At 34.0% G+C, this 27,514-nt stretch overlaps 1 protein-coding gene across 6 annotated transcripts in view; it reads right to left on the bottom strand.

The window, feature by feature from the left end:
* FMN1 (formin 1) overlaps positions 1-27,514 on the bottom strand; it is a 187,904-nt gene that overhangs the window by 5,063 nt on the left and 155,327 nt on the right. For all 6 annotated transcript variants that reach the window (XM_057420082.1, XM_057420085.1, XM_057420084.1 and 3 more), the window contains 2 exons: positions 8,370-8,421; positions 5,371-5,520 (listed from right to left, as the gene is read on the bottom strand). In XM_057420082.1, coding sequence (XP_057276065.1) covers positions 5,371-5,520; positions 8,370-8,421 — 202 coding nt within the window. The remainder of the gene's footprint in view (positions 1-5,370; positions 5,521-8,369; positions 8,422-27,514) is intronic.

Raw genomic sequence — 27,514 nt, 5'->3', positions numbered from 1 at the left:
GATACTATTATCAAGCCAGGGATTAACCAGATAAACTCATTATCATTTTCACCCCTGCTTCCCATTCAGCTCAGACAGAAGGCATGAGCTGGAACAATCCATGCTCTAAAGCCCCCAGTTAAGAAAACCAGAATCCCTTCTAAAAACCCAGTTGCTACTCATGTATTTTGAAGCTCTGCTGTTTTGCAAAGACAGGGACCAAATATATGGTTCTTTCTCAACCTCTTGATATTCTGGAATAATCCATTCAGTCCATCTGAGCTAGCCACTAGCAGATACCTAGGAGCATATAAGGACAGCCAAATTATACAGTGATAATTCTCAGAGTATGTTCACATGTAGAAACTTTCTTCATATGTTAATAGTCCTTCATGGATTTTTCTAATCTGAATTTGTACTGTCACCATTTTTATATGGACCATGAACCATGAGCCTCCAGCCTGGTAATGCTGTAGGGCTCATTGATCAAATTTTCTCACAAATATGTTGCCTTTTTCCAATGCTGCAACTGTGAGCACAAGGAACTCCCAGCATAAATCCATAAAGTTACCTAAGGTTCTTAATGATCATATTTCAAATATTTTCTTAAAACTCATTTATGCCGTGATTCCAGTCTGCTTTATTAGACCATTAGTTTAACATCAAATGAAATAAACAATGTCGGTTACATGCATCTTTTGGTTTTAATACAGGCAGATTTTATACGTGGATGATGCCCTATTCTGTAGTGTTTGACTAACTCAGGACAGTGTTCTACCATAGTACATCTTGATCAAATAGGCTGCAAATCAAAGACTTTTACTGACTGTCCTTGTCTTAGGTAACATATAGATGATGCACAATAGATGTACAGAAATCAACTATTTGAATCAAAGCATAAAATAAAATCTGGTCTTTAAAAATATAGTATCTTGAAGCAAAGATTACTTCTTCTACTTGCTCACTGTGATATCGAAAATGAAAATATAATCCTCTAGTTCCTATGTGGCAAGTGTTTTTGTCAAAATTCAGTCATTTGTTAGGCACAAGATATTCTCATAATTAGCTTAATCAATGGTTAAAAATATTAAATATTGTATTGGCCAGTACTGCTAAGAGATTCTGTAATTTACATGTTATCTCTTATGATGATGTGGTGTTACAAACAAGGGTTCTTCAGACTTACTCTTTTCCTGCGCAGAAATGGAGTGCAATGAGCACAATTCATTCTGTTTTTAATAAACGGAAGAGTTGGGTAGAAAGCTATAGCCACCTTTAATTTACTACAATAAACAAAAATTAGGTGAGCACAGCTCAGTGCTTTTTCTTTTTTTATGACATTTCCATCTTTACCATTAGCTACCTGCACTGCTACAATTAGAGCTCCTACTTGTCAAAACTGTTACTGCATTTGTGGCAAAAAAAAAACCCTCACCATATCTTTTTTTTCACCAGGTTAAGGTGAAGCTATCAATATGTTTTGTGCTAGAGATTAAATTCCAGAACAAAGAAAGCACTTCTAAAAAAGAACCTTTTATAAAAAGTACCATTAAAAAATAGGACTTTTCTCCTATTTTTAAGATAATGTAATTCTGTTCATTAAATAATAATCATGTCTTCTCCAACTACTGAGAGAAACTTTGATTCTCTTTTTCTGTTCTAAATTCTGACTCATAAAATCTGTTCAATCTGAAAGAGATGGCTTAATCTAATAAGGTAACTATTGTAGTAACCTTAGCTTTGTAGTGTAATCAGTGTGTCAAATTAACAGCAATAATCCCTTTTTATATCTAATTATGTCATATTTCAAGGCTAACACCAATGAACAGCTAATGATAATATCTGTCACATTTCTTTTGCAAAACATACAGTCACGGTTTGTGATGAAACTCCTCACTGCAAACTATAGTATTTTTCTTAATTTATAATTTTTCCCTATATTCAGAGTTGTCTAGGATATCCTCTTAAAACGTACTTTAATAGACCTTGAATCCTTTAATGGATTTAGAGAGGTGTTCACGTATATGTAGTTTTTATAAATACATATTTGTTTTTATTCTCAATTCACAGACATGCCAATGCAATCTACCATGATGTAAGTCCCTTGTTGCCAAAAAAAAAACCCAACCCACCTTTGTTTTAGCCTTCAATTCAGTTATCATCTCAATGTTTTATAAACAGAAGGAAGTATAAAAGGAGTTATGTACTTGGATGCACAGACATACTGAATTATAAAGCTGTCAACAACAAAACTGGGGTTTAATGCAAAGCAAACCAAAACCACGTCTCCAACATTTGGCGAGTATTACAGTGTGTTTCCATTAAGCGGCTTTTCAGAGATGAAGAGGTGACCATCAAAGCAAATTTTATTGTATTGCAGTTGCATTCTAATATTGAAGGGAATACTAAGCCTGAAAGAAAACTGTCATCGGTGAATGACAGAAATCAAGACAATGACATCAAGAAAACCTTTCAGGAATATGGTATTGAAAATTTTCTTCATTTTATGTTTATACTAATTTATATATCATATTATGTATCATATCTAGTTTTGTTATCTATCTGTAGCTGCCTTGCATTCCTAATTGGTGTGCAAATTTTGTCCAGGAAAGAGACAATGACTCAACTATATTTTGCAGGCAGCTGATTTATTTTCACGGTAGGTTAAATGCAGGGCAGCTCAGTTAAAGTGTTTCCTTTCCTTTAAGAAAAAGTCTCATAGAGGTCTAATTAGATTTCTACAGTTGTGTTACATTTGGGAGCCTAGTAGTTTTTACACAAAACAGACTCTTGCACCTGAGGCTGTCATTTAGTTCAAGGCGGTATTCTCTTTTTTTCTGAAATTCAGAGACTTTAAAGTTGTCTGTTACACAACACAAAGTAGTTAGTTTTTAGTATAAATTTTTTAGTTTGGAATCTTATTTTGACCTATTTCTACTGCAGCAAGTTTTAAGCTAATAAATTTTTAATTATGCCTTTGCCTAATGATAATTCTGGATATTAAAATTTAATTTTGACTTTTCAGAGCCGGAATTATTGAGAGACAAATTATAATCTAATACTAACATTCCTATATGAATGCAAACAATTAAATACATTTTTAGATAACTCTGTGACTAATTCAGACATATTTTATGCTGAATTGATGCATCTCCTGAAATTTGCAGGGTAATCCAATTGTAAAAATGTTCACATAAGGATATCAAAGCCTCAGTTTCAGAACCCAAGTTTGAAAATACTGACACTGCCAATTCTTCGTCTTTATTCTTTCAAAACAAAATAAGTGGCTCATGATAAACAGATATTTTTTATTAAATTGCAATCTTTAAAAATGCAAAACAAATAGTGCATCCAATTAATTAGCAGTTAAGGAAGACACCTGTCCATTCCTGTCATACTAAGGTTTTTAGTTACCAATGTGCACAATGAGTCTTAGTTTGCTTTTATGAACAGCAGCTCACCAACTCCTAGTCTCATACTTTGTAAAACAGAACCTTGAAATGGTCATAGCTTTACAGACCATTTTCAGGTGATGAAAATAGCTTTTCCATCACTCTAATCCACTGATTTCATGATGTTCTTCTTTTCAGTAGCACGGTACAGGTCAATTTAAAATGATGAAAACAGCTCTTCTGACATTCTAATTTAATTCTTATGCAAGGCTCCTTATTTCAGCAGCTCATTGTCTTGACAAATCACCCAAATTCTGAATGTAAAGGAGGATGAATTGTTCTTGTGAGATTAATAAGACTTTGTAAAAATAATTTGAAGTGAACTCCGAAAACATAACACAGCAACTGCTGCTCTTCATTCTACTAGTATTGCCTTACACTTACGAATAGGAATAAAAGTATTCATCAAAGCAGCTGATAAATTATTAGTGCTGCATTTTTATTTGTAGATTTTATTTATATAAGGATTAAACCATGAAAAATTCCATGTAGGAAGGCTAAGAATATAGCAGTTTACATCCAAACAAAAATTTCTTGCATATTGTATTAAGAAAGTTATAAAGTTATGTAGTGTTAAAACATTTGCAAGGCATTTTATATTAATTTTTTTTGAAGGGATCACTGTATGCTATCAGTAAGGTCCTAATTACATAAAAAGGAATGGATGTATGGTCTGGAAATCATTTTTTTTTTCCTTGCTTACTTAAATTCTATTCTTCCTAACTGCTTTTGGTACAAAACCAAGTTATGATTCATCAGAAAATATATCCCTGAGATGATCTTTTTCATGATTATATCTACTTGTGAGTGTTCACTTTATACAGTTTTTAATGTGTGAACCAAAGTTGCATATTGATCTAGACACACGGAAATAACAGATTCTTTGTAAGTTTTGCAGTTACCAGCTTCTAAAATCAATCTAATCATTACATAGACCATACAAAAAGCTACAATTTTCAAGTGTTTAAAACCTGTAACATCAGTAAAACAATGTAGATAATTGGAAATTTATAATTTCTACATCTTGTCCTTTAAAAATCTACTTCTATATGAACCTAAAAGCCCTACTGATTTGGAGAAATATGGAAAATGTAAGTGTAAATGAGTTTACTGCTTTAGCAGATACTATTCAACACATTGTTTTCTAAATCTGTGTCAATTTGGAATAAGCACCTGGATTTGTATTTCATGCTGAAAGTGATTAGACCATTCTCTTCCAAAGCATGAACATGCTACCACTTTTTAGGTCTTTTCAAATTAATTGAGCTATGGTAGCATGGTGCACTTACAGTGAAAATGTTTTTTTCTTTGTAAAAGATTTTAAGCATTTTTAAGAAAATCACTAAAATAACAAGGTTTTTGACTTTTTTTTTTCTTTTTCACTCTAACTAATAAAATCAGGAGACTCTGGTGAGATTTAGCGGCAAGTGGTTTGATGTCCTCAGCAGGACACCAAAAGTCAGAAGTAGTGCTGTAAATTCAGTGTGGGGCTTCAACACTGTGCTAAGTGTGGCCTGAATCTCTGGGGCTTCCCTTTGATGCAAGTGCAGTATATTAACTGGAAAAGCATTCACTTTTATTTGTCTGTACTGTCTGCGACAGCAATATCGCCTCATTTAGGCTAGTTCAACATGAAAATGCACAGAGAAGCAATCTGTTACAAATTAGCACAGCTCTCCTTTCATTTTACTAGCTAGTAATTGGAAGGGGTTACAAAAGTGTAATTTATCAGATTATACGTGTTTATCTTTTTGTGGGGACAGCATGCCTTTGGTGAATTTTCCTACAAACCCTTAGGGAATAATCTTTCCTTGATGTCCATTAGATCTGAAAGAAAACAATGACGCCTGTGAAATACAGGAGTATAATTTGTTGGGTTTGAGAAGGAACAGTTTCCCAGACATCTAAAATGGTATTAATGACTTTATTAGAACCTTACCGTTCCTTAGAAATGCTTTTGCTCTCTCGTTTCCAAATGGTCTTGAAGTCACTGCAGAATTCATACCACACCATGAAAACGTAGTTTGGTGTGATCTCCTTCTCACCAGGCTTTGGCTTTATCCCAAAGTATCCCACTATTTCTTCAAAGCTACAAGGGAGGGAAAAAAAAAACAACTGTCAACACATAAGCCCACTGGGGAAACAGTTTCTCTGAGATCTGGCTCCTGATTCAGTAGTAGAGGCTGGTAATTAATGTAACTTCCCCTTAGCCTTGGAAATCTTAGCAGCAATTCATGATGAGTATAACTAACCTTCCAACACCTACGTCATTCCCAGGAGAGTAACTTGACGATGCATGAGCCATCAGAAAGATACATCACACAGGCAAATCATGGACATTCAATTTTAATGAGAAAAAAATAACTCCTTGCATTTCAAGAAATGCTATATTTTATCTACTTCTTTAATTTTAATTTGCAACAGTCTATGAAGATCTTATTCTTCCATTTATCTTTTCTGAAGGACTATGGAAGAATCACATGCCAAGTCAGGAAAAAGTCTCCAGGCTTGGTTAAATATAACCCTCAAATACTTAGGGAGAACTGGGAGTAGCGACAAAAAAGCCCACAGACAGTGCAGCAGTCAGTATGCAAAATTTTTACTGAAAATAAACCACATCCTTCCTCGTGTCAATAAGCAGATAATTTTATGAAAATACACTGCCAATATTTTAATGCTTTTTTATTTTATAACACGGTTACTGAATTGCTATGAAGCTGGATATTTTCAAAGTAGTCTCTTATTATACTTCTAATAGCATTTTTAGTGATTGTGCATTTTTAAGCTTAGTGATATGGCTTTGTATAAATAGAATTGAATGATTCACGACTAGTTACTTATTGAAACAAGCCAAAAGTACATTAACTTTTGCAAAGGTTGAATAATTCTTCTCTGCAAAGCAGATGGACCAATCCTGAAAGATTTATTGACAGTTACTAAAAATAATGCTATAATTTAAAAAGGGAACGGTCTCTTTCAAAATAACTTTAAAAATTATTTATTTTATTTAAGCAAAATAAAGTTATATTCTTCTTTACAGTTGACAATAGATTCTAAATCTAGACCACAGGCAGTGTAAATATTGAAAATAAAATAAATAAAAGGTATTTTAAAGACTTGTAAGGAGTCCCCAACTATTCCAACAGATGTTACTTAAGCAACAGATGAAGCTGCAAAAAATATTTCTTTCTTAACTTCTACTTGCATTTGCATAGTACACATTGCACGTTTTCATACAGAATTGCCATAGTTACGGTCAATTTTTTTTGCCTTAGGCTGAGATTCAAGCTTTTAGCTAGGCTTGAAGAATGTAAGTAGCCACCAAAAAATAGAGAAGAAATACCCCAAAATAATAAAGTACTTCACAAAGTAAAGAACACACTAGGCAATATACTCTGTTTTTTTTTTCTACTTAAAAGATGGATACAACCCTAAAAAAATTAAAATAATTTAGACAATCACATAGTTAGAACAGTTCATATCCGCTAGGCAATGTAATTTCTACTACATTCACATGGGCCAAATATTCTTCATCTGTTCATACCCCTCTACTAAGATAGCTGATCCAGGAACAGTAATATAGAAATCTCTTTTATCTAGAAATCTCTGCTCAGATTTGCTTCATGTAACAGCAGCCCTGGTAACATCGTGCTCTCTTCTTCCTAACAGAAGCCTTCTCCATCCCAGCTGTAGCTGATACAGTTGTCCCTGCTTGCTCCAGGATTCTGAATTCCTATACACTATCATTCTGCCTTCATCCTGACATGTAACTCCTCAATCCCTCTTCATGTTTCATCTTCAGCCCTTCCCCCAGTAGGTCTGTTCTGCTTTCAACCTGCTTAATCTGGCTTTCTGGGCTGCTTTCTGACTTTCAAAACTCACAAATATTTTTAGCAGTAATTTGAAAAAGTGAACATTTAGTTAGCAACTGAAAAACCCAAACTCCATTTCAGACAATTAATTCCTTAATTCATCTGTAAATTAAGTGCATCTCCACACCTCGGAGAGTCTACTCTGCTCCAGAAAGGCTACAAACCACCCAGGATATGAAAGAGCCTGTGCCATAAATGGTAAGTTTTGACCTAGGTAGAAAGGAAACAAGCCAGGCGCCACCCTCGACAAATGAAATGAAGAGCTAAAGACCTAGCTCATGTCAGTGAAGACTCCAGCCAATTTAGGCACCTTCTGCAAGCAAATAGCAACAATTCACCAAAGACTTGAACTGCATTTGGGAAGTGCCTATCTCTCCTTTCCTGATTGTCCAGGAAGATTAACCTAGGTGTCTCAATCAGATGGAATGACTCTGGGTTTAGAAAAGTAACATTAAAACCCAGACTACCACTAATTTCCCTTTAGCGACCACAAAGACAAAATACTGACAAGAAGTTAACAATTAGTTTACCCTGCTTGATTTATAGTAGCTCCATAGCTAACACAACATTTAATGCAGATCCTTCACTCTCACAAAACTAATTTGTTTAGAAATACTAACTTATTAAATATTTTACTATCTATCTAGAAATCAATTTCTCTCCTCATTTTTCGCCTCTTTGGCCTAACTAAGGCACAGATAATCAGGTAATAAAACATTAGGATTTCACCAATTCCTCAGTATACTGCATTCAGCAGGATAAGGGCTGAAAATGTTCATTGACAATGGAATACATTTTTAATACATGTAGTAGTTAATTAGATATTACTATATTCTGTTAAAACTGTGATTCAGTTCAATGTTGACAGTAATTAAAACCTCAAACATAGTACACTGTTTGGCTAAAAAATCAACTGAACTTTTTCCTGGAAGACTATATGAGAATTTTTCAGAAAGCATATTACTTCTTTGAAGCACAGATCCTTTTTCATATTTAATGCAATCCCTAAGATCAATAATGTCTTTGACCAAAATAAACTGTTAGAAAGCACTAGCAAAAACCTTACCATTTTTGTGCATTTTCCAAACTACTCTCTTCTTTTTTACGTTCTTCTTTAGCTGCCAATGAAAAACATTTAAAAGTTATAAATCCCCACCTTACTGCTTTAGAGATTCCACAGATTAAACATCTTTTACATTTAAAACTGGTTAGGTTGTATACTAAGTATAGTAAGTGTGATAAAGGTTTGCTAATATTCAATTTTTATTTATTTCTTGTACCCAAATGAAATGCACACCAATAAAGTGTATCGGATTTGAAAAGTCATTTAAGATCCATAATATAAAATATAGTCGTAGACATTAATCTGAAGAAAAAGCAAATAATTAAACTTGGCTTTCAGATTTTTAGAAAAGAACATTAAGTTGTGTATGTTTATTTATTGTTGCAGACCAGAACTTACAAATTTAAACCTGGTTTTGCAGCCCAAATAATTGGAAGTTCAATTGGAATTGAACAGGTACCAAACACAGTTAACACCAACTGTTCCATATAGCTATCACATTTTGTTCAGGAAGCTGGAAAGTGAAAACACATGTACTAAGTTTTAAGTGTATGGTATGTACATGATTTTTTCAAAAAGCAGAGCAGAGTTTGAAATATGATTAGTCAATCTGAGACCCTCTGTTACAGAATCCTCATACAAAGTACTTAAAAGAATTTGATTTTCAAAGAATGGGCATTTCTACTTTTGAAAATGTTTTCTGACCTGGGTACTTAAGCAAAAGCATTATTTTTTATTAAACTGTTGATCATTTTTTCTTAATACAGTGGAGCAACTTTAGCTGCGGCAGAATACCATGCAAGTAAAATAATACTAACACAGAAGTTATTCCTACCCCACATCAGAAGAATCCTGTGAGCGCAAATGTTAATATAAACAGAATTCAGACACTTCTTTATACAAAGATAAAGAACTGTATCTTTTTGCTGTCCCGTCTATAAGAGTGCATTGTCTAGCTGAAATACAGTTACAAACTTGAGTTCACAGACAAGGCCACTGCAAAATTTATCCAGAAAGCTTCCATTTTGTTACAAGGCTACTGACACATAGGTTTGTACAAAGAGACAGTTAAAATAATTTAAAAACTGGATTACTTCAGAATATTTCTTGTTAGCAAAAGAAATTAATTTCAACTCATATGTTTTCCTATATTGAGCAAGAGTTCTGGAGATACTTATTCAGGTTATTTCAGCATGACAAAAGCTAGAAAGAACACTGAGTGGCCTTTGCAAGGAAAATGATTAATTCTATACCATTAAATTCTCCGCCTCAAATCCTGGTGGCAAGTCAGCTACAACTGAAATAGGTAAGGCAGCTCTGATTTACTGCTTTCATCCTAGGCTCCTGAGAAATTCAGCTAACGTTAACCTACTGTACTTAATTTATTATTTCCACATCCCTTTCTTTTTATATCATTAAAAATAAAAAATATGGGTTGGAATTCTGATGGTTCATCATGACACAAAATTAACTACATATAGAAAACCAAGAATGGTTAAAAGCTGAACTGTGTATAAAACTTTATGATTCCATTAATAATTCCTTTCTGGTTAAGGAAATGAAAAATTATTAGGTAAGGCAAATCTCCAAACATTCACAGCTACAACAGAAACTGAATATCCTCAGGCCCCTGCACATGAACAAGAACACAATAAGTAACAAGGACTTAATGTATGCTTATACATTTATAGTTAGAAGATAAGACCTGACTTACTAGCTTTTATTCTTCTAAGAAAAAAATAAGGTAAGATACAGGAAAGAGATTTTTAATTTGTTATAGAAAGTAGAAAAAAGGTGTGACTTCTAGGAAGGAATACACAAAGTTTACATGAATATAATAGTGTGTGTGTTTGTGTACCAATATAAGGGAAAAAAAAGAAGGAAGAAAATAACAGTCTTTTCCGTATTTTTAACTGTAAAAGTCTACTAAGGAACTGCTTAAAAGCATTTATTTGAAATTTAGATGTTAAGACTTGCTAAGAAAACAAATTAACAACTCTATGCAACAAATTCTAAGTAAATAGGAGTTACAAATACCACATAATGTTCAAGACAAGAAACCAGAGGAATTCTCTAGTCTTCCATACAATTTCTAAGTAACCTTCCACTCAGAATTCTGCTCTTTTCCTCCTCTCCACAACCTGCAGTGAATAACACTATCAATGCTCCCAGTAATGTTTTCCATGAAACTGGTTTTCCTCAAGAGCCCTCAAAACCCCATTGTCAAAATACCAATTATCATCTTAATTCATGGAATTACTGCAGGCAATTAAAATGAACTATGTAAATTAAAGAACTTGCACTTTTTTATTTCTCTGGCAACACCATCTTTGCTTGCTTAGAATTTCCTTTTTGCTGAAGTGGGATCAAATAATTCTTTCATCTGAGACGACATGTTTGATTTCAGTTTCCTCAATTTCCTTAAATTAAGAATGAAATAACAGCCATACCATATTGGCATAGGGATTCATCTAGGCTAATATCCTGCCTCTGGCAGATACTGAAGCAGGTACTCAGAGTTAAGGACCAGGACAAACACATGATCCTTCTTCCCCTGAGTGTTTCTCTGACTCTGTAGTTTATACAAAATGCTTCCTGCACTGGATGCCATTTCAATGTAATTCTCAATGGATTCTCTCCCAAAAACTTGCTCATTCTCTGCTTAAGCTTTTATAAGCTTTTTAGCTTCCACAGATTGTTGTGGGAAGTGCTCTATAGCCTAACTATATCTAGCACATATTGTTTGTTTTGAAATAGACTCCTGGTATCACTCAGTTCTGCATACTGGAGAAAAGCATGACTGTAATCAACACTGAAATACAGTGACTATTGGCATTAGCTTTTTAATAAGCTAATTTCCTCACTGTCCCCATTAATTGAGCACTGATTTGGTTTGAAGCTAAATTCTGGTGCTTGCAAACTGATTTCCATTAGGAGAAAACTAAACAGGAAGGTCCACAGCAAACACACTCCGCTACTTGATAGGGACAAAAGGACAAAAATAATGCTTAAGCCTTCAGGCAGCCTTGAAGCCTGTGAGATGGACATGTTCACCTCAGATTAAATCTAACTCAAAGCTTACATCTCTACTGCAAACACAATGGCGTCAGCCTCTACTGCTCTGATGATCCAATCCTACTGCACCAAATTATTTCATAACGTAGACACAGGTATTCTACATTACATGCATACATATTAAATAGAGGTCCTTCAAAATCACTTCCCATAAGCGGCATCTGGTATGGAGACACCCTTCTGTCTGTTGTTGGAGTCATTAGACTTAGCTAGCTCTGAAAATGACAGGAAACTATGAAATGTAGAGTTTGCTGTCTGGTCTCACATCTAAATGGAAGTTCTTAATATGCTCTACTGTTTGGATTAGTTCATATCCTGAATAAAGTATCAGATCCTGTCCTATGTCAAGCAGACAATCTTAATCAATGTACCTTCTTTGAATATAGATACAAAAGCCAGGATCAATTAAGAATTTCTATGTCTTTCTACAGACAAGAACTTTGAAAGGAAAAGAGGTATTTACAAAATATGCAGTTCTAATTTGCTGTAAGAATATTCTTTTCCACTAGAGATAGATACAAACCCCGACAACCAAAACCTAGTGTTATTAATCTTTCTAGCTACCTCAAAGAATAAGAGAATAAATGGACTATGATACTATGAATTTTCCTTAGATATTTCTGGTGACTTCTTTTTACTGAAATGCAAAAATAAGTGTTTGAAGTCATCATTTTATAATGATTCTGAGTGAAACAGTACTAGAGTGAAATGGTAACTCCCCTTAACTTATTTCTTCTACATGTTCTATTTGCTGAGGATGGACCAGCATGCCAAACACCATTTCAGAATGAGAAATTACCAGAAAATATTTATTTTTAATGGGTCTAATATATGCATAGCAGCTTCCATTTACAACAGAACTGAGACCTCTTCATGGATCGGACTACTGAAAAAATGAAAAAAAATACTGGATGATGGCACAGACTGAAAGCTGGAGGTCAGTAACTAACAGAGGCAAGCACAAAATGGTGAAACTACTTGCTCTAAGAAGGGAAGACAAAAAAGAAAAAATGGGTAGACACAACGGCACAAAAACTTAAGTTACTTCTGCCCCTCTAGTGAAAATTTTTAATGCTTACTGAGTCTGACTAGATAAATTTTCTGTTATTTCTCTCTGACCTTAAATACATGAAATCATGCAAGAAGGATAGTTTACAGAAGCCTACTGATCTAGTTGTACCCGTTAACAGCTTTTTTATTTTTTCAGTATCTTACTATTTTCAGAATTGAAAGCTCTGGCGCATAACTTTTTGTAACTTTTTGTAGTGAAACAAGGAGGCACAAAATCACAAAATGGAATATAGAAACCTTTAGAATTAGATTTAAGTTAAGTTTGATGGCTTTGTAACAGTAGCAATGGAAAATTACTGAGGTGCATGATACATAGAGAAAAATATAAACAGAGTACAGCTAGAAAACATACTGAGAATTCTCACAAGATAAATCGTTATAGTTGTGACATAGTTTTAAGAAAAACAGTCTAGAAGAACAGGACACAGGGATAAGGAGTATCTGGGAACCTCAGGTGTCCAGGATGGGCTACAGTTAAACTAACTGATAAGGAGGATTATTATGTCTCTGGTGCTAACGAACCAATTAAACTGGTATGAGCATCTACTGCGCATGCTTCAAAGGCTGCCAGAAGTGATGAAGATTGTTGGAAGAAGTAAACGACCCTCAGAGACGACCACCACAATTCTGTACGCATGCGGGGAACTTTCTGGAAAATAATGTAATCCATACGTAGCTTCATGAATATGTATGTATGCCCAGTGACTATAAAAGGACAGCTTGTGTGGCAACGGGGAGACACACGTTAGGAGGAGCTATCCCCCATGTCTCCCGGCACCGCAATAAAGAATACCTGCTTGTCAGCTTGAAAACTTTGTTGGCAAGTTTGTTCCTGGAGTTTTCTCCGTATCAGTAGGTTTTCTAAGCATTCTGGAGCAATGACAATCTTCAGAATAATGAGAACACTCAGGCCACTAAGAGTTAGGATGAAGACATTAGAACTCTTTGTTTTATATTCCAAGACTGAGTTCATGTGGTTCAAAAACTTATGCTTCATGAACTTTTAGAGACTGGTAAATTATAGGCTTTTCTGTAGGGGAAGGAAAAAAAAAAACACCTTAAAACAAGGGTTTTGTTTCCCTGCAGAAGAAAACAGGTCTTTTCTGGCTCATGTCTTCCAATCAGCCACAGTTAAGACAGAATCTAGGATAAGACATAGACAAAAAAAAAAAACAAACAACAAAAAACCTGAAAACAAAACAGCCAACCAAAAAGCCAAACCAAACCATGCAAAACCAAATCAAAACCCCTGATGACATTCCTCTGTGAACTTTAGAGAGCCTGGACAGAGGCTGTTTAAATAATGACAAAAGATTATTATGACATTTTCTAGGCTCACAGGAATTCACCCTCCTTATTAGTCAAGACTAAACCCTCTTAAGAAGGCATGCTGAAAGGTAGTCATAAGATGAAACCCATCCTAGAAACATACTAGCCCTTTAATCAAGGGTTGAGGAAGAAAAGTATATCCTCCAGAGAGGTTCAGTTGTGCTGCCTTTTTCCAAAGTGCCATATTCTATGACATTACTATGTGAAGAGAACAAGCTCATCTTATTCTCAAAAGACCTTATTTTCCTGGTCTTTTTAAAGCATAAAGACATACCAGTATTTGATAACAGAGATCTAAATTCTTAGAAATTATCCATTGCTGATATACTTGGGTATCAGAAGCTGAGCTCAGAAGACTCTATGGGTAAGAGTACGCTATATATATATCCATCCTCAAGTGCAATTGTCATACAAGGGAAACTTTTTAATAACCCTATTTAATCAAAGACCATGTAGAATGGAAGAAAAAAACTCAAAGGCCTTCTAGGTGGGTAAAAAGCAATATAGATGTTCTCTGGTTTTGTGTAAGATTCTGGACATGCTTAAGCTCCCATGCCATATAGTAGTACAAATAACAGCAGGGTCAACAGCGAGATGAATTTAGCCTTCTTTGATTTTGCTTTCAATAGATCTGTTAACACTAATCTTTCTAAATAGACTTAATTTTTACGAAATCCTTTAAAAAAACCTATCTGGACTACAGGTAATAACATGGAAACCAAAATTTTCATGGCGGTGCGCATTCTAGCACCTGGCAGTTTTTTGAGCTACAAAGAACTATCATGAGCAATTTAATGAAAGTGTGCTTTCCTAATGATTGTTATTTTAGAGTAATGGCAGCCAATAGCTATGTAGTACACAGCACTTGCTCTTTTGTCCCCTCACCCCAGTGGGATGGGGAGAGAACAGGAAGAGCAAAAGTGAGACAAACCTACAGGTCACGATAAAGACAGTTCAGTACATGAAGAAAAGGGGAACTAAAAACAAGTGATGCAGGACAATCACTCTCTACCTCTCACAAACTGACTGATGCCCAGCCATTTTTTGAGCAATGCCTACCTCTCCCAAAATCCTTTCCCCTCCTTCATTGCTGAGCATGACATGACAGACATGGCATATGCTTTTGGTCTGAGTCAACTATCCAGGTTGTGTCCCTTTCCAACTATTGACCACCCCGGTCTACTTGCTGAGGGGACAGAATGAGAAAAAGAGAAAGCCTTGACAATGTGTAAGTGCTGCTCAACAATAGCCAAAACACTACTGTGTTGTCAATGCTGTCTTAGCCACAAATCCAAAACAACTCCCATACTGGCTGCTGTGAAGAATATTAACTCCATCCCAGCTGGACCCAGTACAACAGCACATAGTTATACAGGAAACTCACTGTAGATGAATACTAAGATTTAGATCAATTGGATCATTTGGACAGTTTTTATGCATGAAAATCAAGTCTATAGGGTTTTTTACCTTCAAAATGTCCAGACATTTGATTTATCATGTTAAATGATCTGCAGTTTCCGATGCAGTGTGACATTTTATTGTTTCGCTGATGACAGCAAAGCAAATTTCATGGGGCTAACAATTTATACAAATTGTTCATAAGTATCATCAACATCAATTTAATCTTTTTATTATTCATGTTATCATACTATCTAGAAAAAGATAGAGCCCTGCAGAAAAAGGCCATGAATAGAATACATTGTAAACGTTATAAATTGACACTTGCGTACCATAACACATGAAAATTTATTTCATTACCTGACACTATCAGAATCTACTTTCTTGAAATGTGAATTTCAAAGGAATAGAAATCAAAATAACAGAATCTTTTAAACTAATTAATAAAGTTCAAGTGCAAATAAACAAGTATTCACAATAATACACATTAGTGCAAGAAGATGTGAAATCAGAAAACAAATAATTCACTTGGAATACAATGCATTTTGAAAATGGCTTAACTAACAAGAATAAGTTTGGTACTGAGTATGGAAATTGGTGTTTTAGAATTGTTAAAGACACAGAAACTTAATTTCTAATCTACTCTCATATGCTACTGGAATGAAGTCTTACATTTCATACAGACTGATTACAAATTTAGAACTGTTTTACTTCTTAAAAACACATCTTACAATAAAGCATATAGCAACAGAGGGTATAGAAGTTCTCATAAATTAGGTACACACAGTAAAAATTAATTTTGCAATTTCAGACATTTATACTTTTGACTCTGATTATTGAATAGGCTTTATAAATAACCTCAAAAGGTTTTAGCAAATTACAAAGTTTCAGAAATTCTAGAGGAGGTGTGTATCCTGTTCTAGGCAGAGATATACTCAAGAAAAATAGACCTACCTAGAGCTATACATAAAATCTGAATGTTCTGTTTTTTCTACATTATAATATTGAGTTACTTCTAACATAACTCTATGCTTTGAGATATAATATTAAAGTTAGCTCTATAAAAATAGTTCTTATTACTTAATAATTGACTTCATATATAAAAGTAGCAAACAGAGGAGAATATATAGAGTGTAAAACATTATTCATTTGCTTTTTATTGTATTGTATTAATTTCAAATTTTAAAAATACATACCTAATATGACTGCAAATTATTTCACATGGCTAGAGTCCATTATTCTCACATAGAAGCATTTTCGTCTTATAAAAAAATATGTAAATATTTCACTGCATGTCCAGTATACTGGAATACAAAAAAATCCCCAAAGCAAACAATGTCACACCTATCAAGAGATCTTTTTTCCATGGTGTCCATTAAGCAAGATCTGGGAGCAATGGAATCAATGAAACTTGGCCTACTGTGCCAAATCGGTATTTTAGAGCTAGTTCCCAGATGGATTCATTAATGATTAATTAAGGGTTGAGTTCATGATACAGCCTTTTTCTCCTTGGAAGGCCAATAGGGTCACTCTTGTCTATTTAGCCACATATTTTTATTAAGTTTTTAGGAGCTTAGTATCTTAGAATCTCTTAACTCTGTCACATTTGGTCAAAATTGGCCAATGCATTAAAAATTATTGGCAGGGGAGCAATCAACAGGCAGTGGGATCCCATAAGCCTTGTTTCCTTTACCTCTTCTCTAAATTAGAAAATATCACATTCTTAACATGGGATTTTGCTATGCAATTTTTTTTAGATTGTTTAAAACATGGTATAGACATCTTAAATCCTTTCAAAACAATCTTCAGAACACTTGCTGCCATGAGGGCTTAATCATGCTTCCCTTGAAACAGTCCTTACAAGTTTATTTTCCTTTGCAGTGGTACAATTTTTTTTTTTTTTAAACTAAGAAACCCACATCCAGTGATGAACATGTACTAATGTTTCATTCATACAAAGAGTCCCTGCGCAGTCTTGGGAAGCCGCATAACAAACAAACAAGTTTGCCCACAAGTAATCAGGAATATTAGTTATCAACCTGTATCTTAGGTACTGGGCAAGGTCTAATTAACACGGACCACAGAAATTCTTTAACATTATAAAAGATTCAATACTTTTAGTGTTATCAAAACATAACGAATTGTAGACATTTATACACACACAGAGGCACAGAACACCAGCAGAACACATTCAAGCAACACATTAGAGAAAGTGTTTATTAACATAGGTAATAAAAAACCTAGGAAATTATGTTTTCTTTTAAAAGTGATAACGCTGTCTATAAAAGTGCCAGAAAAAGTGTTGAAGGTCATTTTACTAGAACATTAGAGCTAGCTATAAAGAAAAGAACTTTTATATTTATTTTCATAAAGTCCCATATGTCTTAAAATTATGTTTCTTGGTCTGATGCTTCTACTGTATTCTGTGAGAGTGGACTTGTAAGTTTAGACTATTTTTTTTCAGTTAGCTTCTACATAAAAAGGTAATTGCTTCATTAAAATTTAGACTAGAATTAGTCTTATTTTCCCATGATCTGGAGTTCTTAATTCCAAAGCAAGAACTAGCATTACATTTTATAATTTATTACAATTAAATTATTTGAAACTGCATTCTCTTAAAATGCAATCAAGCCATTAATCTCCTATTCTTCCACATTCGTGGTTCCAGAGAATAAATATTTTTAAAAGCTTATTATACTTAACCACTATAGAAATATATTCTAATTCTAATTTCTTTTTAATAAACTGTTATAATGTTATGGTCTAATTCCAAGATTAATCTTTGAGATGATTAAATGTATCTAAACAGTTTATGGAGATGAAAAATTAGTTCTAATCCTTTCAAACAGAACAAGATTAAATCCAATCTGTTCGTTTAGGAAAACTATCCAGATTATCTGAAGCTACAATCTCCTGTTGTAAGCAGAAGTAAAAACTTTAAGAATCAGCATATTTTTATGACAAAAAACCCACCAACTTTTTAATAGTTGAATGATTATTAAAACCAACAGGAAGCAGGAGGTCTTGTCAAAAACCTAAGAAGAATATATATATATATATATATATATAAAAACAATATATTAATGGTGAACCAACATCTAATCTGGTGGGTAAATAATGAATTATACAAATATAATTAAACTAATTCCAGAAAAGCTTGTGAAATCTGTGGCCTGAAAACTTTTAGAAGAGAAAAGCCATAGCATTGCCTCCTCCTGTGGAATGATAACAATGATTGATGAAGCTATAGTCATTTCTGCTGATTGAGCTCAGTCAATATTGGTTTCACATGATCAGCTAAAGTACAGCAATACGTGATGTGTAGTGGCCCCACATGTTTGAACACACTGGGACATGCTCTTCTAGGTGATCCAAGGGATGGGGGTGGAGGGTTAAAAGTTGCTGCTTTGTTTTCCCTACATTTTCCCCTCATTAGGATACACTCCTCCTGCAAAGTAAGTCACTTCTGGTGGTCGGGAGCAAAGTCTCATTGTAAACGCTCAGCAGGATAGTGGCAAAGCTGAGATTAATTCTCCATAGATTTATATATACCTTTCTCACTGTTGATTGCTTGTACTGTTTCAAAGGTGTGCATGTTGCCTTTTTTTATTGCTGGTTACTGACTTTATTCCAGCATATGGTGGTTGGCGCCATGACACAAAGTGAACATTTTATACTAGAATTAAAGTGGATATTTGACAGTTTCTGTCAGAAAGTTCAGAGCAAAGAATTTGTGAGACAAGATTTATTGCATATTTTATATGGGACACATCTGTTTCTTTGCTGCATTTCTGTTTAAATAAAAAATGCAATGAAGGTTCTTTAAGAAACAAAGACTGTCAATAAAAAGCATGAACAGAAAAACTACATTACTGAGAGTGAATTTAATCATTCTGACCTTCTAAAAATGTGCTGCATGGAAGTATGACAGTCACCTTCCCCTTTTTGCTCTGATGTATAGACAGGATGGGGGAGGAGAATTCCAAGACCAAACTGATTCTCAAGTACACAGCTACCCATATTTACAGGTAAATCAAATAAAAATTAAAATCAAATTAAATCTAAGTATTGATATTAAATATTCACATTTAAAAGCAAGCTGAAATATTAAGGTGGATTTTTGCCTATTTCTTTTTAGCATCTATAACTGCATTTTAGTGATGTGAAATGCGCCAAATAAACACTGCTTGTTTTGAATATTTCTTATAAAACTACAGACTGGCTATAACAAGATAAACAGCAAACTTCTCCACATTTATCTATTGACATCACTGCACCTGATATTGTTTGGTCTCTAAAGTTCAATATTTTAGTCTTAATCATACCTGGATCAAAACTGAATTTGGAGAACACCTAGCAGTTAAAGAAAATTAAAAAAAAAAAAAGAAATTGATGTCTTATACAGGAGAGAAAAAAAAATTTCAATAAAACTGAATTTTTAACCAACAATCTTCCTGTTTATAGATTGTTATTTAGCATGAAACCCTAAGATTTATCTTGAGAAATATGAAATTCGAGTAGGTAGAATTAAATAAGAAAGAACAAGTACAATACAAATAAATTATATCGCTAAAAATCACACGTTTTTATGAAAAAGCACACGTGTCTTTTTTTAACTTCTACTTAAAGAATACACCAATAGAAAAATCATCTCTGTTGGACTACATACATTCCACACAAATAGTTATGATAGATGGCAAATAATACATATATATATCGTAATATAGGCTCAATTTTCCAAACAAAAATGTAGTAATTTCCTTTACAAAATTACAAATATTTGTCAAATATTTAGGTATTATTTTTAACTGAAAGTTATTTTACAATTTAGATTTATGCAGGAAAATTTATCCAGCTGCTAGTGTGAAAGGCCTGTGATTTGAAACATAATATAAAGAAGAAGCAAGCTTGGACCTGCAATATTTCTCCTTCATGACACAAATAAAATCCAGGATACTAACTTTAAGAAAGTATTTTGTTAGGATTCTTTCAATCAATAATTTTACAAGAAACATCAAGCTGCATTTAAGTATAAGGAATACATTTTTTCTGAGCTCGATTTCTTTTCTATAAACACATAGAAAACTGTATTTAAACAAATAAAAGTGTCTCTAAGTTTACAAATAAAACCCCTACTGTTCCTCTTATAGGAAAAGGAGGATGGGAGAAATAAAGCACGTGTGACACATTAGGCCATTTAACTCATTCCTAGAAAGCACTGAGAGAAAAAGAGTGTATGCAAAAGAGTAAAAATCTCCTACTAGTGTAATTTAACACTGGAAAGATAACAAGAATTATTATTGCACCTACCTGCTCTGTTTTTTTTTTTTTTACTGCTTGCTTATTTTCTGTTGAAGTCTATGCTGGGAATACCCAGATTTCCCCTCTACCCCCCAGCGGATGTAAACATTTTTAAATGTTCATGTCGAACCTTATTTAAAGGGAATAAAAGAAAATGAGTAGTACATAATAGGACCAGCGAATGTGAGTGCAGTAGCTAAGCCACGACTGCAGACTTTCTGCTCATTGTCCCTTTGGGCCTTTATTACCTTACTGTTAATGAGGTACCTCCTATCTCTTGGAAATGGCTTTTACTCAGCAATAATAATAGTATTATAATCTGTCCATGAAAAAGGCAGACAGAAGAACAGAAACACATGATAATGATCATTTAACTGAAATCCTAAAGTATGGAGGTAATTTCAACTGACCCGTTAGTAGAGGAGTTAAATATAATTGAGTATTAGTTGGAGTTTTAATGGACTACCATTTTCATTCAAACTTACCTATCAAACCCACAAAAAATATTTCTGAGGATGGCAACACAAAACTTTATATGTAAACTCATTCTCCTGCAACAACCCAGTTATAATGAGCTTAATTCCTTTTTTCTTTTTCTCATTAGAACAAGAAAGTGTTGAATGGACTTTAAAAATTATATTCAGTGTAAAACCAAGAATATACTTTGGAATTTAATGTGTTTGCATCTATAATGGCACAAGATTCTTTACATCAAATATTTAATAGGATGAGTTATTTGACAACATTTCTAGAAATGTTATCAAATGTTTGGATTTTTTTTTTTATTTGAAAAGAAATTTTAATTCTTGAAACAATTTACTTCATTCACTTCAAAACCAAACTAGTGTCAAACTACATTAAAATGAGAAAGGACTGGCACTTAAAAGGCAGGAAAGTCAAAGTTCCCCTACCATGATTTCAATCAGTCAGCTGTCCTGGGGATTCTCTGCCTAAGAACTACCCAATTACATGTAAGGAAAGAAGCTCTGATGAGAAAAGCTTAAACAGTCTTACACATAAATACACCTTATCCAACTCCCATTCAATTCTATGTCAATGCTGGGTCATGCATCTGGTGCAAAATTCAAGGTAAGGAAACATATTATAAATATTTACCGATAAACTGTACTGAGAATTCTATAGATAAACAACCCAAATACACCTTTTTTTCAGCATTTTTTCCCTTTAGCATTATACTCTTTTAACATTTAAAGTTTTCTGCTTTGCCAAAGAAGCTACACTGTTGTGCCAGTTATCCCTGCCTGTCCTTGGGCACTAGGAGCCTCTTTGGTACCAAGTTCAGTTCCAGAGATAGCAACACAGTGAAGGGAATTTTCAGATTGCAAGACAATCTCAAGATGAAAGACTTTATACACATGTTTTGTACAAATAGTTATATCCTAAAATATACTATACAGTAGCTGAAGTCCTTTGATAAATATTTTTTAGACATTTTCAAAATAGCTGACTTGGGAAAAAAGTTTAGATGGCTGAAAAATCCTGATGCTAAAAAGTCTGAATTGATTTATACGCCATGAAAGAAGTACTGATCCAATTAATTCCATACATACATCTCTTAAGAGAAATAAAACTACTGATTTCTCCACCTCTGTCAAGGTGTTCACAAAGCAGCAGAACAAAGGTACATTTTTAAATATCTTGCCCTGGCATCTGGAGTTTTTAGGCACAAAGGTATCACAGAATAAGTTGCAGGAGAGGTTGAATGATGACCTGAAGTCAGACTTTCTTGAATTTAGGAGGAGTCTGTCTTTTATCATAGCTGTAATCCTAAAACATGGTTATCATCCATATGTTTTTACTCTGTCATTTTCCAGTTTTGAGAGCCTAGCAGCAACCTGGTGCTTTGTCTTTTAACTAGCTTCGAATTTCTGAGATTTGCCCTATGAAGACTGTGATTGTTATTTTTGTTCTCAAAACAGATGAACCTGCTACATCCTGTTCAACAAGTTTGGGTGTCAAATTTCTTTAACTTTTTTTCTTAGAAAGAATCTTCCTTCTGATGGCTGTTTCCTGTCTGGCCTGCAGGTTTTACCTGTTACCATTGCTTAAAAAAGGCAAATACAGTTTATACCCAATCCAGAAAGCTCAAATTTCCTGAAATTTTCAGCATGTAGTATTTTTATCAATCATGCTCAAAAGCATTAAAGCAGAATATTCATGTGCTTGCACACGTACAAAACATAATTGAGAAAAAAGATCAACATACAGAGAAATTCTACAGAAATGCATATCAGATTAAGCATGTTACTGTCATAAACAGTTTGTATTATGATAGCAGTGAAGGGTATTTCTAAAATTAATCCAAAGATTATGGTATGAAATTACAGAGTCCAGGGGACAAGCATTAGGTGAGAGTGACTGGTGTGATGGTAGGTATTAAAGTCTTTGAGAGCAAGTCTGTTTGGGCCTCTCATCATTCATCAAGTGCATTAATCTCTTCAATCCTTTCCAATTCTTGACTCTGCTCTTTCCTTGCAGTAATATATTCCATATATTCAAGCACTTGCTCATAGGTGATATAATCTAAAGTAATAAATCAGTATCATCCTGATATCCTGCAAGTAAAGCTTTGACAGGGATTTAAATTCTATTAGCTCACTGGCTTGGAATATCAGCACAAATAGGGTAAGACAAGGATGCCAACAAAAGGGCAAAAGCAGACAAACTCTATGCTAGTGGAATTGACTTCAGTACAAAGAATAATGACACCAGAAGATAAGTAGATAAACAGGAGATCATCCAGCAAATTCATAAAAATATAGTGAAGACAAAGAAAACAGCTGGACTAAAAGAACACCCTACTAGGATCCCTGTGAAAAAACAAAATATGTAACCTATGGTTCTGTTTACGTGTAAGCCTATTATATGGGCAATGGAAGAAATACAGTGGAATTGAAAAGAAAATAAAGGTTCAATGAGAATTTAAAGAGAATACTAAGCTCCCAGCAGCTGATAGTGATTATATTAAAGGTATCAGTAATTCCAGGTATAGATCTTATAACTACTGTATACATCTTCATTTTGTATTAAATCAGTCATGGTAATTCAGTATAACACAATCAAATTGAAAAGAAGATGGAAGGAACTGTTGCCTTTAAGAGATTCTTTCCTTGTCTTCTAAGAGATGACGACATTGCATTTTTAATTTGAAGTCCTTCTAAATTATATTCATATTATACTAAGTCATAATATAGTAGAACTGATTATAGCAATTTGATGTATATCTATTTCTAAAATGATCAAATGGAAGTTTCCTAAAATGTCATAGTTTTAATTAACATCAGTTTTCAGGACTTTGATGTTGGTAATTCTTTTGGTAGTGTAAGAGGAAACACTCATTTTAGAGCAAATTCTTGTTCTTTGAATCAGCTCAGTATCAATACTGCATTAGTTAGAGGCATATGGATACAATCACATTCCAGGACACCTTATTTGGTGTGTTATGGACTTGAGGCTATTGTCTGACTATACAATCTCAGTACCACAGCAATAAGGTTGTGTGTTGCAGATTCATGCCAATTTATGTAAATCACTCTTTCATCTGTTTAAATACAATGATCTTTGAGTGATGAAAACAGTTGTGACTGTCACAAACAGTTTGAAAGATTAAAGTAATCCTGCTGATGGCATATAAAACAGCGTTCCAGATCTAAACACAAACTTTGCCCGGTCTGTAATGTCATTGCTGGGAAGGATAAAAAGTTTTATGCAAACATTATCACTGCAAGGAAGTATGACATATTTTTCATGTTTGACACTGGACATAAATATCCTCCCACACTGTTTAATGTGAGAACCGCATATGTGTGGCAGAGATAATAAAACATCTCAGTGAAAACAAATGAAGGGGAAAAAAGAGTTATGATAAGTAGTACAGAAAATAAAGCTTTGAAGTGAAAAGTCTCTGTATTTGTACAGTTTATTCACAAAAGGAAGAATCAGTATTTGATATGCAGACTGGATAGTCACAGAATCTGTAAGATTGTCTGATATAGAACTGGTTATCTTTACAGAAATATGATTTTTGGTTGATAGAAGCAGCTTCATAATTGCAGTTAAAAAAAAAATCTGGAAAACTGTAAGATCATTATAAGTGCTATTGCTTTTCTGCTGCTGTTTACACACCATATTTTAACAAGCAGCTGTTACTTAAATGAGATGCTCTTAAAAATTACTCTTTATTTTCCTGCTTCACTTATTCAGCATTAAAATGTTCAAGAGCTTTACAAATATAATAGAACACAAGTATCATAATCCAATATGTAGTTTAAGGTAGAGGAGTACACTAGTGGGAAGACAAGTATGTGCCATAATTTCATATATAGTTTCAGAATATTTTTCTTTCTTTCTGTTAAATTCTTTTTGGGGAGACAAGCTGTATTTTTATTGCACACAAACTGCACAGAAGTAAAAATTTAAATTATTTCTTAAGGATTTTTGACATTTTGGGAAGTCATTACAGGCAAGCTTTACTAAACTACTATGAATTAGGACTTAAAACATAGTCCTTTTATCTGTTTTAAAACCAGCAATATACTGTTGTCAGACTATTAAAGGAAATAAGTGCCAATGTGTATTTCTTGATAATCTTTGACAATATTAAAATTTATAAAGGCATATCCTGTTGACAGGAAGAGAGATACAAGAAGTATTATTGTATTCTGAAAATGGTGCTGACAGTAGTGTTTTGGAGTATTCTTGACTTCTGATTCACTACTATTAAATGAGATTAGCATCCTGCTTTGATTGAAAAGTGGTAGAGGTTTGAGTTGGAAAAACATTTTTGCTGTAATATAAGAAATTATATTATCATCTTCCTATACTCAAAAAACGTAAAGGGCTATAAACTAGGTAAAGGGCTATAAACAAGGTTGTTTTCCCTGGGTTGATGCAACAGATGCTATTAGACAAAGAGAATAAATTACCATGCACGAGTATCTATAGGCCAAGAACAGCATTTAAGATGGCATATTTATATACTCAGGAACAAGTAGGAAATAATCAACAAGAAACTGGAAGTCTGACAGCTGAAATATGCTAGAGTAGAGTTGAAGAGAAGTTAGTGCATAAATATCTTACATGAAAGTAATTATAAGATGGTATTTTATGTATTATTGACAAATAAAATAGAAACAAGTAAAGCCTGATGAAAATTAGTTTAAGATACCAACAAGTAATGTTATAATAAAATTATCCGAGTAGGGATATTAGGAATGAAAACCAACAATAATAAAAATATCTTCCTGGATGCTAGCTTGAAATCAAGCTCTAAATGATTTACTACTTCAATTATTTGGTTATAAGAAGTCAAAATTATTTCAACAAGGTTTCACTTAGAACTGTGATCTAAAACCAGTGATTCCTAATAAAGAATCAGTATTTCATCTTTTTTACTGCTGAACAAGTTTGTAAGAAAATACAGAATTGCAGTATCCAATGAGAATTTATTACTTAAACAGAATAAATTATTTTTCTGGAAATATAGTTATGAAAGCAGAACTGACAGAGATGCATGAAGACATGGACGATAAAGGAAATAACAATTCTGGATGCAGTTGCAGTAACCTACATCAAACAAATTAATGTGAAATTGCTTCAAACACCTGAAAAAGACAGGAGCATGCTCTATGCTCTTTAGGTAGACAGGTATGTCATGGAATGCTGCAAGTCCCCCTTTTTATCCTCCCTATTTTCATGTCAGAGAAAGCAGCAATTTCAATCAGAGTTTCTAGCTAGTACATTCAGATGATTTATTATTATTATATTTCTTAATTTCTTGGTGTAATCTCCCCAAGAATAATACAAAACGGAGACTAGTTAGCATGCAAGTGAAGGCGGCTAGCCTTAATCATAGAATCACAGAATTACAGAACGGAGTTATATAATTCTTTGGATCTTTGGGACCTTAGAGATCATCTAGTTCCAACCCCACTACCACGGGCAGGGACATCTTCCACTAGAGCAGGTTGCTCAAAGTCCCATTCAACCTTGATCCAGGTTGATCAGGATCCAGCTTTGAACACGGTCAGGGATGGCACAGCTTCTTGGGGCAACAGGTTCCAGTATCTCACCACCCTCACAGTAAAGAATTTCTTCCTAATATCTAATCTAAACTTGCCATCTTTCAGTTTAATGCCATTTCCCCCATGTCCTATCCCTACATGCCCTTGTTAAAAGTCCCTCCCCAGCTTTATTGTAGGCTCACTTTAGATACTGGAAGGCTGCTCTAAGGTATCCTTGGAGCTGTCTCCTCTCTAGGCTGAACAAACCCAACTCTCTCAGCCTTTCTTCATAGAAGAGGTGTTCCAGCTCTCTCACCATCTTCATAGCTTTTCTAGTAGAATTTAGCTCTTATTTTCTTTCCCACTGTACTACCTCAATAATCCTCTATGGTGCATTCCAACAGGCAAATGAGTAAATGTGGATCAATGCTCCTATTCTGCATCAGAAATACTTTTAAAAGTACAATAGATACATTCCCAGGTAGCTACTGCAGCCTGGCTAGAATTACTACGAAGAAATCAGCCAGCGGTAAAAATCAGATTTACTGACATTTTTCCATGTGGTTGCTAACCTATTCTGAAAAATGCACTACCTCCTGACATAACACTGTGGTGAGTAGCTTGGCCTATAACTCTGTTTTTCTATTGTACAGTTCCATAACTGCAGAGTGTTTATCTTTTATGCTATATAGGACATACAGCAGTTGTAGCAAAGAATGAACTTAATCAATGTTTCCTAAATGCTAGGCTAGAATTCTAGACACAGGACAATTTCTTTTACTATAGGATTAACCTCAACAGATGTACTCTATTTGACAAATCCCTCCCTCTCCATCTTCCTGTTACCTTGGACACTTCAGTGTACCATGTGCCTTTACGAAATAGCTTTGCTTTCCACCATTAATGATTTTCAAAAACTGTTGTCTTGACATCAGACTACTTGCTTCCCAG

Source organism: Pezoporus wallicus, unplaced genomic scaffold (genome assembly GCF_028554395.1).
Source record: "Pezoporus wallicus isolate ANWC-B61680 ecotype Strahan unplaced genomic scaffold, APGP_CSIRO_Pwel_v1 contig_5418, whole genome shotgun sequence".
In the NCBI taxonomy this organism is placed as follows: domain Eukaryota; kingdom Metazoa; phylum Chordata; class Aves; order Psittaciformes; family Psittacidae; genus Pezoporus; species Pezoporus wallicus.
The sequence above is the reverse complement of the archived record's forward strand: the minus strand, read 5'-3'. Positions and strand labels throughout refer to the sequence as shown.